This window comes from Tursiops truncatus, chromosome 10 (genome assembly GCF_011762595.2).
Source record: "Tursiops truncatus isolate mTurTru1 chromosome 10, mTurTru1.mat.Y, whole genome shotgun sequence".
Lineage (NCBI taxonomy): Eukaryota > Metazoa > Chordata > Mammalia > Artiodactyla > Delphinidae > Tursiops > Tursiops truncatus.
Genome location: NC_047043.1, coordinates 36,162,681 through 36,186,191, shown reverse-complemented (window position 1 = coordinate 36,186,191; position 23,511 = coordinate 36,162,681). Strand labels below are relative to the sequence as shown.

Genomic DNA, 23,511 nt, shown 5'->3' with positions numbered 1-23,511 from the left:
TCACTCAACCTCAGTGGCCTCAGTTTCCTCGTTTGTAAAATGAGTCTAATAGGAAGAGCCACCCAGAGGACTGTGAGAAATAAATGAGATCACGCATATACAGGTGTTGGTACCTTGCCTGGTACATCGTAATCACTTGGTAAACTCCAGCTGTTATTATTGCAAACATCTGGCCCTCAGTGGCGGAGGGGGAGGGGTACACATTCACACCTGGACACACACACACACACACACACACACACACACGGATGTACCTAGACACAGACGCTGCTACTGTAAACTTAGTAAGCTCACAGGAGGGTCTGGTGGTCTCATTGTCCTCCATACGGCCCACAGCCTGAGCCAGGGTGGGGCCCAAGGTGGGTACCAAACACATCAGCAGCTGTTCCCACAGTCACCAGCACATGCATCCCATCACCCAGCCACTCTGAACCCCAATTCAGACAGCAACGCCTCCCCTGACACAGGCACCCACCCACACAGTCCCCCAGAGATTCAGCATCCCCGCCCTCTTTCCATCCTGCACCTTTATTGGGATCCATCTGCTTCCTGGGACACTCTCCCTTCTTCAGTGTGACGTCATCTATGGCGATATCCCCCAGGTAGCCCGAGCCTCGAACCCCCTCAAAAATAATCTGGGGTGGGGTCAGAGAGCAGGGAGCAGGGATGAGGGAGGTTCTGCACCACAGACTCCCAGCCCTTAGCCTCCGTCTCCCTGGAAGGCCCCCCATCCCTGCAAGCTTTTCTCCTCAGCTCCCAGGAGCAAGCCCTGGGCCCTCCTGAGGGCTCCCCGGCTGGAGCGATGGCCCAGGGCCTGGAGAGCTGTGAGGAGCCCTGGGCCCAGCAGACTCACCTGGAAGGGCCCACTGGGGTTGATGGGCACATGCGCCTGCTGCCACACGTTGCCCTTATTGCCACTGAGGGACCAGGCGTGCGTGTCCAGTGCCCCTTTGTTCCGGGACCGCACCAGGAGGTTGAGGGAGCCTGTGGTGGGTGTGAGGAGAGGGGGCAGTGAGGGGGCACCCTCACCTTTCCCCATTCACCAGGCTCAACTCCCTACCACTGCCCGCAGCACAGTCCCCGCTGGGCAGGACATTCTCCCCATCGCAGACTGGCTCGGTGTCCTGTTATCCCAGAGGGGACCTCAGCATGGGAAAGAGAGGGGACAGCAGCAGGGCAGCAGGGCTTCCACTTATCGGGACGATTGGCAAATTCTCTTTCATTTCTTCCTTTCCTTCCTAATCAGCTAATTCCCCCCCCACAGTCACTCACTCACACACACAAACACACCCACCCACAGCACCCTTCCCCCCTCTAGACAGGGGAGTTGTCCCAGGACACTGGGGCCCATATCTGAACACAGAGCAGGATTCCCGAAGCACGTAATGCACACGCTTGGTGGTACATGATACATGCAATGATTTCTGGAGGTACAGGAACGGACTTTAAAAATTTTACACTTGGAGGGTGGCAGGTGGGTGAAATGGGTGAAGGGACTAAAAAGGTACGAACTTCAAGTTATAAAATAAATAAGTTCTGGGGATGTAATGTACAGCATGGTGACTATAGTTAAGAATACTGTATTGCATATTTGAAAGTTGCTAAGAGAGTAGACCTTAAAAGTTCTCATCATAAGAAAAAAAAATTCTGGTGATGGTTGGCTGTTAACTAGAGTTATTGTGGTGATTGTTTTGCAATATGCACAAATGTCAACTCATTATGTTGTACATATGAAACTAATATAATGTCCATTATACCTCAGTGAAAAATTTCATACTTATATATATGTTTTAAGAGGTGAATAAAGCTAGCCTTTCAAACCCACAGCTTCTCTAATATTGATGCTTAGGACAAAGCTAAGAAAAAAGGAGTGAGTTGATTCAAAGAAAGATATTAGTATATGTGCTACATAGCTGTGGTAAAATGTGAAAATTTGGAGTTATTAGCCTAGGGGTGCTGAGCCCCTTCGCCCACAGACCCAGGGGCCTGGGATTGTGGAGATGCTGAGGGGCAATGGAAGAGAAGGAAGGGATCAGGCCTCGATGAAGAGCACCCAGGCAATGTCATGCCCCCTCGCCGGCTCTTCTAGCCTATCTCAAGCCTCCTATGATATAAAGACTTGGCTCAGAGAGAAGGGGAATCAATCTTAGATGGCACCTGGTAGCTGGCATTTCCATGGCACTGCCCCAGACAAAGCCACACCATCTGTGACACCAGATAGATGGACCCCCAGTGGGGGAGGGCCACCAAATGTTACCTGCCTGAGATTAAAGGAGTTGGCTTGGACCTAGGAGAGCCAGTGAGGCACAAGGACTGGGGACAGCTGGTGCCCAGAGCTGCCAGGTGGGGTGGGAGGGGAGGGGAGAGGAGGGACCAGGACAGCAAGAAACACCCACCCCTTCCCAGCAGCAGATCCAGGCCTGGGGGAGGAGCAAACAAAGGTTCAAGGCATGTGGAGAACCCTCACCAGCAGATGGGGCCCTGAGAGGGCTGAAGCCAGCACCCAGTGGGCCGGGAGATGCCACACTGGCTTAGGCAGGGCCCAAGCCCCAGAGACTTTTGGGCTTCTCACCAGCCCCAAAGGGACCTCCCTCTCTTCCCCTTCCTGAAGATCTTCCCCAGTTCCAATCCCCCAACCTCCAGGGTCCAACCTCCATCTCCAAACCATTTCTTCCTCCTCCACCACCCTGCCCCAAGGACCCTAATGGGGGAACCCCACCTTTTCACTACTCAAACCCAAATTGAATTTCTGCCCCCTTCCCTGATCATCCACCAGCTCCAAGATCTCCCCTCTTCCTGCCAGCGTTTCACAGGGTCAGCCAGGGCCTTAAGGGTGCCTGCTCACTACCTTCTTCCCTATCTTCCTGGCACCTCCAAAGCCACACCGAGCTACATGCTGCAGCCTGGACACAGCCCAGCTTTCCAGACTCCGGGCTTTTGCCTGGGTTGTTCCCACTGCTTGAGATGCCCTCCCCTACTACGTTCCCCTGACCAAATCCTTTTTGTGCTTCAAGCCCTCTCTGAAATGTCACCTCCTCCAAGAAGTTTTCCCAGGCTTGAGCTGGGAGCCCTCTGTGCTTCCTGTGAACTCTGAGACCTTAAACTGCAGTTCCCCATGCCCAGACCACTCCCTGCTCTACAGTGTGGTAGTTACTGGGATTCACATCCTCTCTCCCTATTTGGCTCCTGAGGGAAAGTCCCCATCAAATTCCTATCTGTTCTCGATATTTGAATGCTCAGTGAAGAACTTGCCATCACTGTCATCAGGACTGACTGAAAAGAGGCTTCTCAGGGTAAGAAGTTATCTCAGGGTTCATCAAGCCCAGCCCTCCCTACCTCCCCATCATTCATTCATTCATCTAATTGAGCAGGCACTATTCTAGACACCAGAGACACATCCATGAATAAGATAAAGAACTCTGCTTCCTGAAGCTTATGCTCTTTTGGCAGTAATCACTATAAAGAAAATAATGCAGGAAAGGGATACAGAGGTGTTTTACATGGGGCTGTCGGGGACCTCTCCAAGGAAGCCTGAATGAGGAGAGGGGAAGAACATTCTAGGCGGGGGGAAATATCAAAAGCAAAGGCTTCTAAGGCCTCAAGTACTTAAAGAAAAGCAAGGAGACCGGCGTGCTTGAACTGAGTAGAGTCAGGGGAGAGCAGCAGAAAATGAGGTCAGAGAAGCAGGCAGGGGCAGATCGGTACGGGAGGCCTAGAGAAGATGGTGATGGAAGGGGGCCGAGCAGGGGAGTAACATGACCTGGGACAGGGGTCACCTCCACAGCACCCCTGCTGGACAGTCCTGTCCAGGCACAGGATAGCCCATTCCTTTGCTGGGAAGATCTGCTACTTATAGGATCTGCCTCAGGTGGAATTCAAACCTGCCTCCCAGAAGCTCTCAGTGACTGGTGTTTGTCCCACCTGCTGGGGGCACCAAGCAAGCTCTGGAGCACAGACAGCTCCCTCAGGGCTTTTTCTGCTCCCAAGCACCTGGGCATCCCAGCTCTTAAGGCTTGATCTCCCAGGGCCCTACTGTGTCCAACATGCTCTTCTTGCCAGCTGGGTCTCCCGTGCCCCTCCTGAACTGAGGATAAAATGACCAACGGTCCTGGTTTGCCTGGAATGTGGGACTTCTAGTGTTAAAAGTGGGAAAGGCTGGGGCAAGCCAGGATTGGTTTGAAGTGGTTACTCTAGCTGGGCAGGGAGGTCCTGGTCACCCTCACCCCCACCTACCCCACAGGAAGCTTCTCACGAAGTCCAGACCCAGGTCACGGGTGAATTGGATTGTGTGGATGGCCCGGGGGACCGCAGTGGATGCAGAAGGTTCCATCCCACCTCATTGCAGTTCGTCAGTTCGGCCCGACCCATCACTCTAGCTGTGGACACTTCACAATGAGCCTTTAGGTCCACACTTGCTTAAAGTCACTTCCTCTACCATGTAGCTGAGGAAAACAATGAAGCTTTCTAGGGTCTGTTAAGGCCTGATCACCAAGATGCACAGTTTAGAGGGAAAAGCAAGGCACAGAACAGTGTGTGTAGAATGGAGGGAAACAGAATATATGTGTACTGGCTTCTACATGCTTAAAGCATTTCTGGAAGTTTGCCCCAAAATCTAATACATTGATTGCCTCCGGGAAGGGACTCTAGGTGGCAGGAGGACTGGGATGGGAGAGGGACTCTCCTTATGCACCCTTTTGTACCTTCTGACCTGTGCAAAATACATTACCTTTCCCATAAATATGTAAACAAACAAATAAATAAAATTAAAATTGTCATTTCCTCAGCAGAGTCTTCCATAACCAGCCCCCAGAGTCAGTCGGCTATTCCTTTTATCAGCTGTCTTGGCCTCCGTCCTTCTGCTGCAGACACACATCACAGTGGTCACCAAATCCTATCTGGTGCAATTAATTATTTAATGTCTGTCTCTCCCACTTGACTGTAGGTGCCAAGAGGATGAGGGATTTGTCCATCCTGTTCACTGCAGCACTAGATGCCTGGCACAGAGCAGGAGCTCTGGAAATGATGGCTGAACTGATGAGCTCATTGACTAATGTGGCACTCCTACCAGCGCCATCTCTTCCCAAAGGGCACTCCTTAGGTTCATGGTCATGCTTACGAAGTAGTACTTCCCCTCACTGCTCCCAGAGCAGTTCCCTTCCAACCCTGTGTTTAGGGCTTGGGAGAGTCAGACAGACTTGGGTTGCTGTGTGATCTTGGGCAAATGCTTAACCTCTCTGGTCTATATGGTAACACCCCCCACACGTGGTGGTTGTGAGGGTTAATAAGACCACAGATGCATCCCTAACCCAGGATGTCACCTGGCACCTGGCAGGCACTCGATACATGCAACCTTTTAGCTGATTTCTCCATCCCCTCCAAGACTCATCCTGGTGGATCCATTTTCTTTGCACCCTCAGAAAGCCTTGATCATCTCAAAACCTCAGACAAGCTGGCTCTGGACTTCCCCCTTGCCCAGATTCTGCTCATATTCCCTATAAGGATCTGTGATTCAGCCAACTTGGGATGCCCAGGCCTTACCCGGGCCAGTCCCCAGCTTCCTGTGGACACCCCTCCCTGCCCCAGCACACACTCGTGCAGCTTACCTGGTCCCTCGACTCACCGATATGCTTCCCGTACATGTGGTAGAAGAAGGAGACGCAGTAGAACTTGGCGCTGGCGTTGTACAGGGGACTCACCAACCTCGCACGGTCCCCCAACTCCCGGGGCCTTGATGTCTCAATGAACATGTAGTAGCCTGCAGGGAAGGGGGAGATGTGCCAACAGCCTCCCCCTCACCCCTCCCAGGCCTCTTTCCATCTGATTCCTTTTGGGCCTTAGTATCAGCTGCCTGAATCCCAGGTGCCTCACCCCACCCCACCCAGTCCTCCCTGCCTCACGGCACAACACAGGAGTCTGGGCCAGCAATTGTGAGTGCTTAGCTCTGCTGCAGTTTCTCTTCTTCCCAATCCTCTAGCAGCTCAGAGCTCTTTCTCTCCTCTCAGACCGGAGCTCCCTGAGGCCGGGGCTGTGTCTCCTCTCAGACCAGGCTCCCCAGGGCTAGACCCCTCCCTGAAGCTGTTCTCCATTCCTAGCAGCAGGCCATGTCCTCACCCTCAGGGGTGCCACTTATGTCCGTGGGGGGACCAGTGTTGGGGGAGCGCTTGGGGTTCTGGGTGAGGGCATTCTGCCGGGTCCAGTCAAAGTTGTCTGTCAGGTCCTGGGTGTAGCCGCAGATCTTCTCATCCTCAAAGTGGCAGGTGTTGTCTGTATTCAGGGCAGAGTTGGGAGGGAATGAAACAAAGAGAGTCAGCCTCCTCAAGTCCCCTGGTCCAGCTTTGCCTTCCTGGTCACCCATGAGACAGCTCCCAAGCATCCAAGCAGCGGGCCCAGGATCCCAGGGCTTCAGAAACCAGGCAATGGAACCCATGACCGATCTATTCCCGGAACAGGACCTCTTCATCTTTTTTGTGCCACAAACCCTTCTGGCGTCTAGTGAAGTTAAGAATCTCATCTCAGAATAATTATTTAGGTGCATAAAATGAAAAACACAGGGTTACAAAGGAAATCAATTACATTGAAATACAGTTATCAAAACATTTAAAAAATAAATTTGTGATATAATAGTAAGTGGGCTTCTCTATTATCTAATTAAATCACAGGATCCAGTGTTAGGTCTAACTACTGTAGTTTGAAATACTAATGAAATGATATTTAGAGATGGCTGCAAAAACTTTTAGGTGATGTGAAAACATTGGATTTCCACTGATGACAGAGTCACAGGTAGTGATTATACCACATTCCTACATTCATCATTGAAGATGTTAAATTTCTAGAAGTCAGGGAAAATAAAGAAGTAATTGTATGCTCTTCCAGGGTCCAGTTTCATGGACCCTTCTCATCCTTTGTAGGGGTGGTCCATGGATCTCAGACTAAGGACCTCTGCCCCAGGGAACAGAGAATGTGGATTAGCCTGGTCTTTCCATTTTTCTTTTCGGGACAGTGAATGGTGCTAAGTGAGGACAAAAGGCCCTGAGTTAGAGAGATGTTCTCCTGACTCCACCCGCACTTCAAGCCTTTAAGCCCCAGAATAAATCCTGGATGCAAATATCTCCAAGCCCAGCCTTGCTCCTTTCTGCTTTTTCTGCCAACTTCTGGCCTCCACACTATTTTCTCTCTGGGTTATCTCTTGGGGTCCCTCCCACCCGGGGAGCCTCTGTGTCCCTAAAGGGAAGGGGAAGCAGGTAGGGGTGTCTCACCTGACAGATTGGGAGAGTTGATGGCTGAGAAAGCAAGCAGGAAAACCAAGTCAGAACCAAGGTGTGGGGCTGTGCAGAGGGTGCGTGGGCTTAGGAACAGGGTCCCCAGAGTAGGCCTGGGGGCCAGAGGCTCCTGGCCTGCAGTGACAGGATAGGACACTGCACATTGGAGAACCCCAAGCTCAGGAACCATGTGGGGAATATGGAGGGGTCCCCTGGGCATGAGATGGGCCCACCTATTCCACCACCACAGCCACCACCACCTACGCTCTGTGTAGTGGATGATGCGGGAGGCCGTATCTCCAGCCCCGAAAGTGGTGTAGGGCGTGAGGCGGACCTCGTAGCTGTGGGGCACTCGAAGGTCGGTCAGGATGTACTCCAGCAGCTGCCCCTTTTCCACACGCCGCACCGGGATGGCCTTCACCATGGCGTTTTGCTGATTCAACTGTAGATACATGGAGTTCCCAGATGCCCGACACCCTCCACCTAACACCAGCCCAGGCCCTGGTGTGACTTTCGGGGGCAGTGCAGGGGGGCAGAAAGAGCAAAGGACTAGGAAGCCAGGCCCTCAGTTTCCTCATCTGTAAGATAGAGCAATCACCCCTTCCATGCCCACCTCCCAGGGCTGTCTTAATAATAAGTGATAGTAACACGTATTGAAAAATTAATGTGTGCTAGGCACTGTTCTACATGCTTTGCAATTATTAACTCACTTAATCCTCAAAATAATGATCCTATCAGTTGGAATAGTATAATTACCCCCATTTTACAGATGAAGAAACTGAAACCAAACAGATGTAGCTTGCCCAAGTTAATACAGAACTGAATTCTAGCTTAGGCAGTCTGCCTCAGAGTCACACTCTTACCCTCCACCCAACTACCCCTTAGTCTGGGCAGAACCACATGCAATTAGACTGGACTCGAGACTCGTATAGTGGCTCTGGCCTTGTGTCCTAGAGACCCTGTAGATGAGACTTAAGCTCATGCTTTAAGCTTCTGATGTAAGAGTAGATTCTCTGTTTTGTGAGCAGGACTGGCTTTACCCACCTTCCCCCACATGAACCCAGCAGACCCCTGCCTAATTCTCAGGGCTGTGCCCAGAGCATGGGTTCAAAGGGGACAGATCCCTAGAGCGTCCCAGCTCCTGTGTCCAGAACACTTTTTCCCTGGCTCTGAAGAGTTATCTCTAAGAGGGTCAATGTGTCTCCAACCCCTTCCCCCTGGCTTGATGAGTATTCCCAGGGCCAGCCTGCACCTGAGCCCCTGTCCCCCTTGGCCCACCTGGCGGACACTGAGTCTGTAGTTGAGCAAAGGGTCGACAGCGTCAGGCTCCCTCTGGGTCCACTGCAGCACGTAGGAGTAATTCTTGGACAGCTTGTGGCTGCGGGTGGGGTTGGGGGTGTCGAAGTAAAACTCCGGGCTGTAGGCTTTGGCTGAGAGGGCCGGGAGGGGGGCACGGGGCCGTGAGGCGCGGGGGATGAGGGGAGACACAGAGAGAGGAGGTGCGGGAGAGGGCGACAGAAGAGGATGCGTGGTACGGGGGGGCGGGGGAGACAAAAAGAAGGAATATTGTGAGGAGAGGAGATGGTGGGAGAAGAGGAGATTGGGGAGAACGAGGGGTAGGCGGGGAGGTGGGAGATGGAGGAAAGGGAGATTGGGAATCCAAGAGGTGGTGTTGGTGAGAAGGGAGTGGAAAGGCCAAGGAAAGGACGGAAAAGAATAATGTGGTTAAGACACAGAGAAGGGATATTAGAGAAAACACAGGGGAAGAGAATTGGATAGAAGACACCAAGAAGGGTCATGGATTTTGAGGTAGAAGGAAGGGAAGAGAGATAGCGGCCAAAAGGTGGGGAAGACAGGGAAAGTGTGGGAGAACAGGGGAGGGGGAAGGAGGTGGGAAATGTCACAGGGGCCTCTGGCTGGCAGGGCTGGGTGGGGTGGGGAGGGGCTGGGTAGGTGGCCAGTGACCTGTGGCCCTAACCCCCCACTGTCAATGAGGAGATCCAAACAAGAGCTAAGGGGCACCCAGTCAGTCAGAGGCTGTTGGGAGAGCGGGGGCACAGTAAAATGGGGGACAGGCACACCTGGGGCTCTCCTCTGGGGTGCTGCTTCTGACAGGGTACCGGCTCTCTCCAAGGGAGGAAGAGAAGGGAGTGGGTCCAGCCTTTCCCCTCCACTCTCACCACGACCTTCCCTCCTTTCTGACTCACCCACGCCCATCTGCAGCCCCAAAATGCCCACCTGAATGACGTGAAGAGATGGGGCTGAAAGGGATTTCTGGGCACCGAGGGGCCTGAACCTCTAGAGTGACAGCTCAGGAAATGTGTGCTGGCTGGCCCAGCGCCACCCACGACGTTCCAGAGAAGCTGTTGAGGCGCTTCTTCCCTCCTCTAAGCTACAGCTCAGGCCCCTCACATTGGGCCCTTAGTCAGGAAGAGATTTCCTATCTGCAGCCTCTAGGGCCAAGGACGAAGGAGGAGGGGCTTGAGAAGTGACGGCTGAGATGCGGCAGTGCCCAGGCCTTGAGCGGGTCGGTCTAAACCTGACGTGGACAGGGCTGGAGGGAAAGCGATGCCTGCTACTCAAACAGGTGGAAGCAGAGAGCTGGAAGGGGTGGAGCCTATGCCTCACGTAGGCAGGGCGTAAGCCAGGTGTGAATGGGCCTTTAAAGGCAAGGGCCCATACCTGGTGCTCCTGGGGCTAGAGGGGCGAAGTCTAGGCCTGGTGAAGGGAGCGGGCCTGTTAGATGCCAGGAGCCGGGCAAAGCTAAAACAGGCGAGGCTTAGGCCAAGTCGAGGCGGGCCTCGAAAGGGGAAGGCCTAGACCTAGAGTGGGCAAGTGGAGGGTTCAGGGCAGTGAGAGAACGTCCCGGTTATTTCCGCGAGGCCTGCGCGGGGGTCTGTACCTGGCATGGGCGGGTCCTGGAAAGGCAGGGCCCTAAAACAGGCGCAGTGAGGCCGGAAAGGGCGGGGCCCCAGGCGGAGCCTGGGCAGGGCTGGGGTTGGGGCGGAGCCTGGCGCCAGGTGGGCGGGGTTGGGTGGGGCGGGGCAGTCGGGACACTCACCCGAGACCTGGAAGAGGCAGGCAGCGGAGCCCACGTCGTTGGAGATGCTGCACTCGTAGCTGCCGCTGCTGTCGCGGGTGACGGCGTCGAGGCGCAGCTCAGAGTGGTCGGGGGCCTCGGCGGCGACGGGGACGGCAGGCGGCAGAGTCAGCAGTTGCCCTTTGAAGCGCCACACAGCCGAGGAGATGCGCTGGGGGCTGCCTCGAAGCAGCGAGCAGCGCAGCAGCACTGGCCGGCCCAGTGCCTGGCGCACGTCCTGGGAGCTGGGCTCCACCTCCGGCGGGACTGGGGGCGGGGGCGGCGGTCAGCGGGGCCTCTCTCCACCGAGTGGGGTCTGAGGAGCGGCCCCACGGGGAGGCGACGTACTCGCCCCTACTCCCGCCACCCCTCCCCCCACCCCCCAGCATCCTGGAAGGGTCTCAGGGTGGATACATACTTACAACATACAAAATAGACACACTCATACCTCCCCGACCTGCAGATACCTACTCCTTCCCAGCCGAGCTTCCCAGACTGGGCCTCTATTCATGCCTCAAATGGTCCTCTCACCCTCCGTGTAATGAAAAGCAGCATAACGTCGGGATCTACAGCATGATCTCCGGAGCTAGATAGCTTAGGTTCAAACCCCAGCTCTGCCTCTAACTAGCTGTGAGATCTTAGGCAAGTTACTTAACATCTGTGTGACTCGGTTTCCCTATTTGTAAAAATGGGTGAATAACAGAATCTCTACATAGGACTGTGGAGGGCTAGATGAGTTAGGGCATTGAAACACCCAGTGCTTGGCACGTGGTAAGTTAACTCTCGTCATTATACTATCAGAAGCAGTGTGTTCCCTTGAAGGTTCCTTCCTCCTTCAAACTCCCAGTTTCACTTGGCAAAATCAGTTATTTCTTTGCTCACTGGGTCCCTGGGAATGAAGATGGAGTAGAAGTGTGGCAAGAGTCATGGACCTCCATGTCTTAGAGCACGGGGGTCAAGGAGGGTTTAGGGGTATCAGCAGAGGGTGGGTGAAGGGGTGAAGAGGGGGCAGGCCTGACTGTAAACCGGGAGGGACAGCTCTGGACGGTAGTCTGGGTGGGGCGGTGGGACTCACACTGCACGTTCAGCTGCACCTGGGCCTCGCGGGGGCGCACGTTGAAGCCATTATAGCGAGCCGTCTGGCAGCGGTAGGTCCCACTCATGTCGCGGCTCACACGCTCCAGCCGCAGCTTCCCGTCCGAGGTCTCGAGGGGCAGCCCCGAGGGCAGCAACGCAGCGTCCTTGTCCACACGGGACCAAAGCACAGGCGGCCGCGGCTTGCCCCGCACCTCGCAGTGCAGCTCGGCGGGCGAGCCCTCGCGCACGGTCACCACGGCCTTGCCCTTGGGCACGCTGATTGTGGGAGGCACTGCGGGGCAGGGAAGAGGTAGGAGCGGGGTTAGAGCTTCCCCTCACCGCCCCCCCCATCCCCCGGCCTCTGCTCTGGGGCTCCTGCTTCCCTCCCACTAAGTGCGAGCCTCCTTTCCCATCCCTGATGTTCCACAGATCCTGCAGTATCTTCAAAGCAGAACTCCCCTCCCCAAATCCTCTCCACCTCCTGGGTCTCTACCTCAAGGTCTCCCAACTCAGAAAGAGTGTTGAAGTCGTCCAGGCCAATTCTTTCTATCCCCTTATCCCCAACATTACTAAGTTTGGGGGATTCCACCTTTTATTTATTTATTTGGGGGGGTTCCACTTTTTAAATAGTTCTGCTAAATATCTTCTCCCTCAATCCCTTCCTTCCTGCCTACTGGCCCTGCTCTAGTGAAAGCCTCCATCTTCTCTTTCTGGAGTGTTATCACAGGTTGGTAGTCTGTCCCCCAACATCCTTACCCTTTCTTCAAAAGTGAAAGAATATCTGGGCTTTAGCAGGACACACAGCCAGAATAAAAACTGTATTTCCCAGCCTGCCTTATGGCTAGCTCTGGTCACGTGACTAAATCCTGGCCAAGATGGTGTGAGTCTTTAAATGGAGAGGCAGTGCCTCTCTTCCTCCCTGCAGGCTGGAATGCAGACTGATGGCTGCAGCTGGCACTGCCATCGTGGACGAGGGGGCACATGCTAAAGATAACAGAAAAGCAAGACAAGATGGAGCCTGGGGCTCTGAGGATTTGGTGGAGCAGAGCCACTATTCCAGCCTGGACTTCTCACTCTTACATAAAGAAGAAATACACATCTAGCTCATTTAAAGGCACCATTATTTAGGTTTTTTTCTGTTATTCACAGCCAAACCTAATCCAACCCAACACATTGCCCAAATTAAGGGTCTTTTAAAGACTTCCATGGGTCCCATCCCATATCACATCAAACAAATTAAATGTCTACATTAAATGTAAATCGTAAATAACTCTACAAGGCAAGCTGAAGTCCAGTTATCTAGTTAGCATAATTTATACTCTGTAAACATTTATACATTTATTGGCTTTAATTCTGCAGTTTTCCCTTTGTATTTTGGAGCCAGTTAATTTTAATTTATTTTTCCAATTCTAAACCGTCTCCACAGGTCCTTAAAAAGCTTCTATGTCCTAGGCATCAAGCTGATGAATGAAATGAAGGAAATGGCCCTGTACCCCATTGATTTCCCTGTTTCTAAAACACCCCAGCTCCCAACCCTTCTTTGCCCCCACAAGATAAAGGGCTGTCCCATTTTGAGGCCATACTGCCCTCAGGCTAAAGCTCAACCTCCTTGGCTCTTCTAACAAGGCCCTTGTGCTCTGGCCTCTGTCAACCCCCAGCCTCATCTTCCTTTCCCATCCTGTGCTCCAGCTGTGGGATCCACTTGTGAGGAACATACTTCCTGAACACAGCAAGTCTCATACACCTTGGGGGCTCCCTGTCCCTCCTCTCATGGGCTTGAGCACGGGCAAATGCTCACATGGAAAATGGCTCCTCTAAGAAGCCTTCCCTGATGACCCCGGGCAGCCTGGTACTCCTCTTGTGCCCCCAGATGCTCTGCAGACCCCACCTTTAGCTCCTGAGTCTTATCTAAGGTTTGTCCTTCCTTTTCCTCCACCTTGCCTGACCCTTCTGCAACAGGTCTATCTCTCTGTCTAGGCAGTGAGCTCTGATGATGGGGCTGTGGCATTCGTGTCTGAGTCCCCAGCTCCTCACCCCAGACATGGCTCTGTGATTTGCAAAATGGATTTGTGGAATCTGTGGAGGCCTAGTCCACTCCCAAAGCCCAGCTCAGGTCTGTCTCCTTCTGGAAGCCTTTCCTGACACCTCCAGCTACACCTGGCCTCTCCCTGTTCAGATGTCAGGATGGGAAGAGCTTCCAAGGCCATCTGGTTCAATGTCTCATAGAGGAGAGACTGAGGCCCAGAGAGTTGAAGAGGCTTAGCCAAAGTCAGCCAGCAACTCAGTGCAAGGTACTGGGGGCTGGAGATGAGATTCCAGAGACCTTCTCCAAAGTCACTCCCTCCAAACTCTTATAATTTTCAAAGTGTAAACCCTTCAGGGGTGGCTGAGAGCAGGTTCTGAAGTCTGGTTGCCTGGGTTTGAATCCCAGCTCCACCACTTATTGATGTGTAACCTTAGGTAAGATTCTTAAACTCTCTTAGCCTAAGTTTCCTCACCTCTAAAAACTGAAGATGAACCATCTACCCCATAAAGTAAATCATGAAGGTGAATGAGATAAATATAAAATCATCAGAACACATAGTAAACACTCAGTAAATGTTGGCCATTATTTCATTATCGTTATTTATTATTATTGGAATAAAGACCCAAATCCTCTGCAAAATCTGGCCCCTGCCAACCTCTCCACTCTCATCTCACTCTATTCTCCCAGCCACACTCTCCTTCTTTCAGTGCACCAAACGCTCCATGTACTTTCCTGCCTCGGTGCCTTTGCATATGCTGATTCCTTGGCCTGCTTTTCTCTTCCACCCTCCCTTTGCTCTCCTTTGCCTACTAAAATCCTGCCCCTCCCTCAGATCTCAGATCAAACCTGCTATCTTAGGAAACTCTTTCCTGACTCTCATGCATCACAGTTTGCATTGATACATTTATTTGTGGGATGATCTGAAAAACATTTGCTACTAAGTTCAATGTGGCCTGTTTTGCCCACCACTTTACTCCAGTGCGTAGCATAATGCCTGGCATATAACAGGTGTTTAATAAATGCATATGGCATGAACAAATGATATCCTCCTCACTGTGGCCTCCCTTTCCCAAGCTGCTGCCCCCACCTCCCCTCTGTGGGTCTCTCCAGCCCCCTCATACCTCCCTGTTGCCCCCCTCCAGCTGCCCACCTGTCTCAGAGGAGATGTTGACCTCGACGCTCAGGTCGGGCACAGGTGCTCCCGGGAAGGAAGCCACACACAGATAGGTGCCGTAGTCGCTGAAGTGTAGGTCAATGAGCTCTAGGCTGCTGGTGACAGCGGGCAACTCAGGGTCATTGCGAGTCACCAGCAGCCTCTTGGACATGCGTGCTGGCTTGCCATTCTTGAACCACTGGTAGGTCACCTTCTCCTGGGGCACTGCATCCACATGGCATGACAGCTTCAGGTCCTGGCCCAGCTGTATGTTCTCGCTCTCTTTGATCACATCTGGGGTGATCTGGAATGTGGCATTCTTCATGGCTATGGGTGGATGGGGAGGGAAAGGTGGCTGGAGCTGGCCCAAAGCCAGGGTTCCCTGTCTCACCACCCCCATCCAGATGCAGCTTCTACCCTCCAACTGGCCTTCCTGGAGTTTGGGGGCTACGATCCCACTCCCAGGAGAAACCATCACTTTTTCTGCTTGGAAATTGTTCTCCTCTCTCAGATGTGTTTCCAAAAGTTAAAAAAAAAAGCTCGCTGTAGAAAAGTGGGTTTAGTAATCAATACAGCCACTGTTGACCAAACATACGCTATGAGAGGCCCTGTTCTAAGCACTGTATGTGGGTTTCCTCGTTTAGCCCATCCCACAATCTTTGAGGGAGGCATTTTATTTTCCCTATTTTACAAAGGAGGGAAATGAGGCTCAGACAGTTTAATTCACTTGCTCAAAGAAGTATTGGTAAATAGCCAATCTTGAATTCACACTCAGAGCCTGTGCTCTTAACTACTACGCTGCTTTATTTTTATTGTTGTTTTAAACCCAGAATATACAAAATACAAATTTTGGAAAGAGGCACCAGAATGTAACACTGGTTCTATCTAGAGAATGGGACTGAGGGAAATTGAGGGGAAATTTTTAATTTGCCCTTTTGTGCTGTTTAGCTCTTTGCAACAAGTTTGTGTCATAAAAAAAAAAAAAGACCAATACAATCATTTTACATGCAATTACATAAAAATACAGAATTTAGAAAGAAAATGGTCTGGCCTCCTTTAAAAATCTAAAAATTGTTTTATGTATGCCAAGAGTTAGACAGAATTCTTAATATTAGGTGCTCATTGGAAAGGACTCTGCTACAACAGCCATAAATCAGGACTGGGCTGAGTGAAGCAGGCTGTATGTCACCCCGAGAGGTGACCACAAGTATTTGATGAAAATGGCGATCTTATCAACCCAGGTTTTAAAGGGCATATGGATCAGGTGGAGAAGAACAATCTTCTGATGGGAAAAGTACCATCAAAGGAAACAGTAGTCATTAGATAACCACAGTTTGACTATTATCTTTCTCACTACTTAATCATAATTAAGTAAAAAGTCATAGAGAGCTAGCTTCTCTTGGTGAGGAGAGTCAGGGAGAGACTGGTCAGTGACAGATGAACAAAGAAGAGTGTTCATCAGAAGATGCTCAATTGAATTTGACAGAAGCTGTACTTTACTTTCAAGTGCTAAAGAGCTGGAAACAAGCCTGGATCTTTAAAAAAAATTTTTTTTAATAAATTTTAAAACAACCACCTAAAGCTGCACAAGAATTTAAAGTTTCCTCCTTAAAGCAGAGTAGTAAAATCAAGATCTTATCGAGCAGCTAATGATAATTACTGAGGCTGAAATTTAGTTAGGAAAGTATTTGTACTTCTTTATATTGTACTCCAAGTTTTAATCATTTTTACATTTAGTAATTATCTTTATACTCACTGAAATGCTTTGCTAATAAAGATTTACATATGAGGTATGTGGAAATGTGTGTTATTTTCACTTTAATTCTATTAATCATGTAGAAACCATTGTACAGGGAGAAAGTCAGGAACTTTCTCTTAGAGTCTGGAATGTCCACATTTAGCTTTTTGCAGCCTCAGTTTCCCAGTCTAAAAAAAATCTAGGTAATCAACACCAGCCCTTCCTACTTCTTGGGTTGTTGAGGTTATATTTGAAAATGTATTGATTGTAAACTGTAAATAAAACTTTATGCAAATTTTTGTCCTGCCATCTGCTGGCAGACACCTGAATTGCAGGGAAATCAAAGTGCCTGGAACCTGCCTTCTCAGCCTACCTCCCCTACCAAGGAGAAGCAGACAGGCCCCTTTCCCATTTCAGTTCCCAAGGTACAGGGACCCTGTCTGCTTCCCAAGTTTCCTTCCACCCCTCCGGAGCCACGTACATCGCACCAGGAGGTTGACAGTCTTCTTGGCAGGGTTGCCCACATTGTTGGTGGCTGTGCAGTTGTAGTAGCCAGAGTCTTGGGCCTGCACTGAAGGGATGCTGAGGGTGCCACCCTGGGCCAGGGCACCCAGGGGCAGTGGACCTGGTCCATGGGACCACTGCAGCTGGGGCAGAGGATCACCGCCTGTCAGCAGACACTGTACCGTCACATTCTCCCCGGGGTTCACCACCAGAGTTTCGTTCACAGACAGCTTCAGGGCTGGTGGTGCTAGGAGGACAAGAATGGGGTCTTAGGGGACCAGGAGGCAGGGCCAGATGTGGGGGAGGAGAATCAGGGAGCGAATGGGGGCCGGGGAAGGTCTGCGGGGGGAGAAGGGAAGGAGCAGGCAGGAAGGAGGAGGGGAAACACTCGTGGTGATGTGCTTGGAGTCTAGCATGAGATGGGCACCACCTCCTGGTTGAGGACTCAGCCCAGGTGGGAAAGGGGATGGGTGGGGAAGTGCCTGTACCCGTGGTGTTGGTGAGCCAGAAGGTGACGGCCTTGTCCGGGATGCCACACACGTTGCGTACAGACACCTGGCAGGTGTAGCTGGCATAGTCCTGGGGCCGCAGGTTCTTCAGCTTCAGGACCTTGGTCTCCCCCTGGGCAGTGACCACTGGGGTGAGGGGCCTGCTTGGGTCTCACACACATTCACCAAGCACCAGAGGCTAAAGCAAATTCCTATTCAGGACTGAGCCTGGGGTGGATGGCACACTCCCCATACCCTGGACTTCCATGGGTCTGAGGGTGTCCTGGTATACACTGGTCAGGACCAGGCCTCAGTTTCCCCATTCTAGGAAATGGAAGGGTAACGAGGGAATCCTGCTCTGTCTTACAACCCATACAAATATAGGGCTGGCCCTACAGGCCATGGCTACATGTGGAGTTCTGACAGCCACCTAGGAAAGCTGCCTCTGAACACTCTCTTGCAGGATGGCTTCATCACCATCTCCTAGGACTGCAGGAGAGCCATGGGAAGTGACTCATCTTTCTACCCCAACTCCTGCTGTTCCTGCTCGTCGTTCCAAAGACCCTGACAGCCAGCAACAGGCAGGGATGACGTGTCTGCCCCAGGAGGTGCCTCTCCTAACTGGCAAAGTTCTTAGAAGACATGTTGCCTTGAGGACTCTCCTGTCCTCACCACTGCTTCCTGACCTTTCTGTCTCAATTCTGTCTGCCCCAGGTGGTCTGAAGCCCAATCAGAATGCTTGCTTCTGATGTCAGAAGAAACTTGTTGGAGTCAGGGCAGTCCCTGGAACTCCAGATGGTGAGGCTTCAGCCCCCCTGGCCCCCTCCCTTGTGGGGTGCAGGAGGAAGAATGTGGGGTGAGCCATGAGGAGACCAAGCCAGCTGCCGCCCATCCTGACCTGGGTGTAGAGGGGCTCATAGATGTCGACCCCATTGTCCTGGCTGTGAGACAAGGTGTCCAAGCCCCGCTTCCAGATGAAGCGGGCAGGTGGGTTGGAGTTGACCGTACAGCGCAGGAACACCGTCTTCTCCTGGTAGAAGTTGCCTCGAACATCGCTCACTGTCTGGTGTACTGTCAGCACTGGCTCGTCCAGGTCTGCAAGGGCACAGCCCCAGTGGAGTCAGATGCGTGACCCCCTAGGTGGAGGGCTTGGGCCCCTGGCAGCTCTCAGGGAAAATTAAGCTACCCTCATGGGATGCTTCCAGAGAGCAAGATGCTCTCCCAGCCCTGCAAGCTTGAGCAACCTGTCAGAGGCAGGGGACTGGATGTGTTGGCTTCTCAGCAGTCCCTCCCCAGGGATCTGCATTGGCTGGGGGGTGGGGAGGGCAGGGGTATGTGTGTGTCTATCTTCACCCTCCTATCATGGGATGGAGGAAGCAGCTGCACACTGGAAATCAGGCCATGCCTGCCAGACCCTTCCAGCTGCAATAACTTGAGAAACGACCCTCAGCCCCAGGGTTTGTCAGGCCCCTGGGTGGCTGAAAGGGAACAGAAGAGAGGGCCTGGGGTTCCACCACTCTATCAGGTCCCACTTGGGGCAGGGGGGTGTATTTAATGGATAGGTTCATTGTAGATATTAAGATGGTGGCAGACAGACCTTTGGGCCTGGCCCCACAGCTTCTGGTACCTAGGTCAGCCTGGATGGCACAGAGGCGGATGGCAAGAAGGAAGATAGCCTCTGAGTGGTCAAGGGAATATCCGTGGATGGCAGGCAGGGACTGAGGGCTTCCCATTCAACCTGTAGCAAGGACTGAGGGGTGCCTGGTCCTGCAGGTGTTGGGATAGGGAAGTTTCAGAGCTTCCCTGGGACAAAAGCAGAGACATGAGGTACTGTGGGAAGGACACTGGACCATAATGAGAAGAGACCTATGCAGTGAGCAAGTCACAAGCCTTTGGTCTCAGCTTCTTCATCTGTAGAATGGGTATAATCCAACCTGTCCTGCCCTCCCTGACCACTTTGCAGGGATGCTGCAAGGTTCATATGGGATTAAAGATAGAGATGGGTGAATGGTATAAGGTAGTGCACATCAAAGGAACATCAGGGATGCCCTTCTCTATCCCGGAAAAGAGAAAGTCTCTACCGTTGTTCTCCACGGAGGTGCCACTTCTCTACCCTTCTCCCCACTCCTCCTTCCCAGCCTAAGCCCCCAGAAGCAGGCCCCTGGCCCGGGTACTCAGAGGCAGACCCGACTCACACTGCACATCCACCCGGATGGACTTGATGGCAGGCACGCCCACGCCGTTCTCAGCCTTGCAGTAGTAGCGGCCGCCCTGCGTGCGCGCGATGCGCTCGATGCGCAGTGTCTCATTGAACACCGATGTTTCCTGGAACTTGTCCGACGCGCTGCCCGCGGTCTTGGTCCAACGCACCTGGGCCAGCCAGGCAGGGCAGAGTCAGACCGCACAGAGGGGGAGGGGGAGGGGGAAGGGGAGGGGGAAGGGGAGGGGGGTCCCCGCCCACCCCCATACTTTTCCACGAGTGCACATAAGGCATACACAGGCCTGCAAAACTAACCCAAACAGCCTCGTGGGAATGCACGCTGGAGGTAGGACCTCTCAGTGAAGAGCCTGGGGAATCTGGGGTCAGGTGGAAGAGGCTTTTAAAAAGGCAGTATGTGCAGTTGTTAGCATCATGGATTTGCGGACAAGTTACCCGACCTCTCCTGCCTTCCTTTCCGCATGTGTAAAATGGAAATATTACTCCCTTCCTAGGCTTACTGAGAAGACTAAATGAGTATATAATTCATTCCTGGAAAAGTAAGAATTTGATTAAATTTTTGTTATTCCACTTATTAGCTTAGTGGCCTTGGGTAGGTTACTCATCTCCTAGCTTCAGATTTCTCATCTGTGAAAGAGGTCTATGTGATAGCCAGCCTCCACCATGGCCCCCCGTGGTCCCCACCTCCTGGTATTCACACCTTTCTGTACTTTCCTCCCATTTTGTACCAGGGCTGGTCTGTGTGACCAATAGAATTTGGCAGGAGTGACGGTGTGTCACTGCTGTTCTCATCTCCTCACCACCCTCAACTCTACCCTCATGGACCCAGGGGTTACAAAACTTGGGGAAGGCTACATGCAGTTTCAGGACATTCAGACGTAGATCAGAGGGTGCTTTGGAAAAAGAACAAGACCATGAAAATGTTTTTGCTTTTTGTACTTGACATTTTGCAGTTTTACCATGATTTATCTAGATGGGGTTTGTTTACAAATGCTTAGGACTTCGTTTATCCATCTGAGAGTTCATACCATTCTTCAATTCTACAAAATTCTCAGGCTTTATCTCTTTAAATGTTGCCTCTTCTAAGTTTTCTCTAGTCCTTGTAGAATGCCTAAATTTGTTACAGCTTCTTATTCTATCCTCCATGTCTCCCAACTTCCTTTTCACATTTTCCATCCCTTTGTCCTCTCCAGACTGTATTGTAGCTGATTTCCTTGGATCTATTATCCAATTCACCAGTTTCTTCTTTAGCTACTTCTATGGTATTGAGGCCAAATTTTTCTAAAGACTATTATTTTTTATTTCTAGGATTTCTATTTGCTTTTTCCCATATCTTAACTGATCAGGTTTTATAATCTCCCATCTTATAGATTCTATTCCTTCCATTATCTCTTTAAACATTTTAAGCACATTTATTTTAAAGATCCTTTCATATTGCTCTATCATCTCTGTTTTCTCAGATGTGAATTGTTCAATTATTTGGGTCTATGGACTGGCTCTCCTGGCACTGTATTTTTAGATATGCTTTAAAATTTCACCCCATGGGCTTGTATTCAGTAGGAATTATCTTCCTCAGAACTCCCACTTGGGCACTGACAGGCCTGTCTGTGGTGTAGCTTTATGGTTGCCTATGCCCAAGATATATGCATTCACAGGTTTCAACCAATTTGGGTATTTTTCGGCCATGCCCCGCGGCATGTGGGATCTTAGTTCCCTGACCAGGGATCGAACCCATACCCGCTGCATTGGAAGCACAGAGTCTTAACCACTGGACTGTCAGGGAAGTCCCAGTTTTTATATTAGTTTCTCAGCTTAAGGTATCCTCACCACTTGGATAGTGCAAGACACAGACCGGATTAGGGTTATTCCCTCATAGGTGACTCTGTTTGCACCCACACCCTGAAGCAGAAAGTCTGCTCCCTGCTGTGACTCTGGGCTATGGGGCAGAGATCTTCTGGTCCCCATTCATAGGTGGTATCACTCTTATCAACCTTCCAGCTTTAGGTAAGAAGTCCAGTTCTAGCTCCAGTCATAGATGGGCCTGTGGCCTCAGCGCTTACCCCCCATGTGTGTATTAATACTACTACCCCTGAGGTGAGTACGCAGTTAAGTCCCTCAAAGTACCAGTTTCTTCAGCTTTTGCTCACTACCATCGCTATAGATTTCTTCTTCATTTTAACCATAGAGAGCCCCTCTCTCTTGCTATTAGTTTGGAGTAGGGAATTCCATGCCCACTCATTCTTCCATCTGACAACAAACTGGGCTATGAGATGATACTTGTTCCACCCCTAGACTGGATGCTCCATGACAACAGGAACTGCAGCTGTATCCTCAGGACCCATCACAGTACTTGGCACATAGCAGGTGCTCAATAAATATTTATTGTAACGAAATGAGCAAAAGGCACTAGAAGGCATTTCAGGACAGGTAAAGAGCAGTGGCTAAAGCAAGAATGAACAGGGTGTATTTGGACAGGTTCACTGAAGACGGGGTGTGAGGAGGATGGCCGTGGGACATCAGACAGGACAGGCAGGTGGGGGCTGGATTGTGGGGTGTGTCTTTAGTTCCACCCCTATGAGCCTGAACTGGGTCTGGTAGGTAATGTGGAGTCATCGAAGGTTTCTGAGCAGGGGAGTGATATCATGTAGCAGGTCTAAGGATGATGATTCTGGGAGCAGGGTGCAGGAATGGATTGGAGGGGGAGATGTAGGAGAATGGGAGGCCAGTTAGAGTCTACTGCAGTGGTCCAAGGGACAAGGCTAAAGGTCTGACCTCAAGGGGTAATGAGGAATAGAAGGAGACCCATGCAAGAGACATAAAAAGAAAGGCCTCGGAGCCTGGCTAGGTGTGGGGAATGATATGCGGCTGAGTCAAATATGAGCCCAAGGGTTTGAGCCTAGGTAGCAGGAAGAATAATGAAACTACAAATGGAAATAGAAAATGGGTGCATGGACTCACAGCCACAGCCACAAACGACTCCTACATGTGATGCGCAAGGGGACACACACAGGTGGCCAGTGCAGCCTGAGGGAGAGGTGGGCCAGCTGCCTCCCTGGCTTTAGGGAGCATCATGCCTAAAGTCACACCTATGCAAACACCAACCTGAAGACTGGCAGCGTTGTTTACACTTCCAAAAAACAACCTTAAGAAGGAGGAAGCAGTGATGATAGTTTCCGTTTGAAAAAGTCTTTAGGAGTTTTCTTGTCCATCTGCTTGTCTCAAGACCAAACCTACTAAAGCTGTCCCTGTTCCCAAAATTGTCCCCCCAAAAAGGATTTTGCAATCACTGTGCTTCCTAGGATCCAATCAAAACCTTTTCTGTTGCTTTTAAAGGTCACCGCAGCTCGCCAGCAAATTTTACCCATCCCTCCAGCCCACCCTCCTGCCTCCACCTGTCAGCTCTCAGTGATAGCCAGCCAATACTTCCTGCCTGAACCAAACACTTAGTCTGGGACAAAATCCACCCAGATTTTCCAGATCCGCATCTTCTGTTACTTTCTAATAGCTCTGAGTCTCTTAATGTCAAAAGTGTGGGGCTTGCCTACCGGAAGCCTCCTGAAGTAGGAGGAAGTGTACCAAGTTACAGAGAATGCTGGTTCTGGATGTGAATTCTGCTCCCACCCTCACAAGAGCTGGGGACCTTGGGAGTTTACCCAACCTCTCTGAACCTCGATTTCCTCAGCTTAAAATGGAGGCCCTGATGCCTTCCTCACAGCACGGCTGCGAGGCTCCAAAGAGAAAACACTGGAGAAAGTAACGAGCATAGTGCTTGGCGCGTGGTCTGCCTTCAAACAGTGGTTGAAGGTATATATCTGATAGAGCGTCTGCTCAACAGATACAGGGATTGGACCGGAACTGAACAACTGACATTCAGTTTTTGCCCTCAGTCATCAATATTTCCAGGTGAGTAAGCCCACAGCCTCTAGCCCTTCCCCACAGGGTTTATTTTCCAGCTATTTCCCCAGCCCC

At 51.4% G+C, this 23,511-nt stretch overlaps 1 protein-coding gene across 2 annotated transcripts in view; it reads right to left on the bottom strand.

Moving 5' to 3' along the window:
- MDGA1 (MAM domain containing glycosylphosphatidylinositol anchor 1) overlaps window positions 1-23,511 on the bottom strand; it is a 57,677-nt gene that overhangs the window by 5,143 nt on the left and 29,023 nt on the right. The window contains exons 3-16 of one of the 2 annotated variants that reach the window (XM_033864320.2): window positions 19,520-19,694; window positions 18,223-18,419; window positions 17,325-17,457; window positions 16,814-17,083; window positions 14,592-14,921; window positions 11,414-11,707; window positions 10,321-10,605; window positions 8,538-8,689; window positions 7,524-7,701; window positions 7,257-7,280; window positions 6,112-6,264; window positions 5,621-5,755; window positions 854-984; window positions 527-635 (exon numbers count right to left, since the gene is read on the bottom strand). In XM_033864320.2, the coding sequence (XP_033720211.1) occupies window positions 527-635; window positions 854-984; window positions 5,621-5,755; window positions 6,112-6,264; window positions 7,257-7,280; window positions 7,524-7,701; window positions 8,538-8,689; window positions 10,321-10,605; window positions 11,414-11,707; window positions 14,592-14,921; window positions 16,814-17,083; window positions 17,325-17,457; window positions 18,223-18,419; window positions 19,520-19,694 (2,566 nt within the window). The remainder of the gene's footprint in view (window positions 1-526; window positions 636-853; window positions 985-5,620; window positions 5,756-6,111; window positions 6,265-7,256; window positions 7,281-7,523; window positions 7,702-8,537; window positions 8,690-10,320; window positions 10,606-11,413; window positions 11,708-14,591; window positions 14,922-16,813; window positions 17,084-17,324; window positions 17,458-18,222; window positions 18,420-19,519; window positions 19,695-23,511) is intronic. The other variant, XM_033864321.2, reaches the window with a different exon arrangement.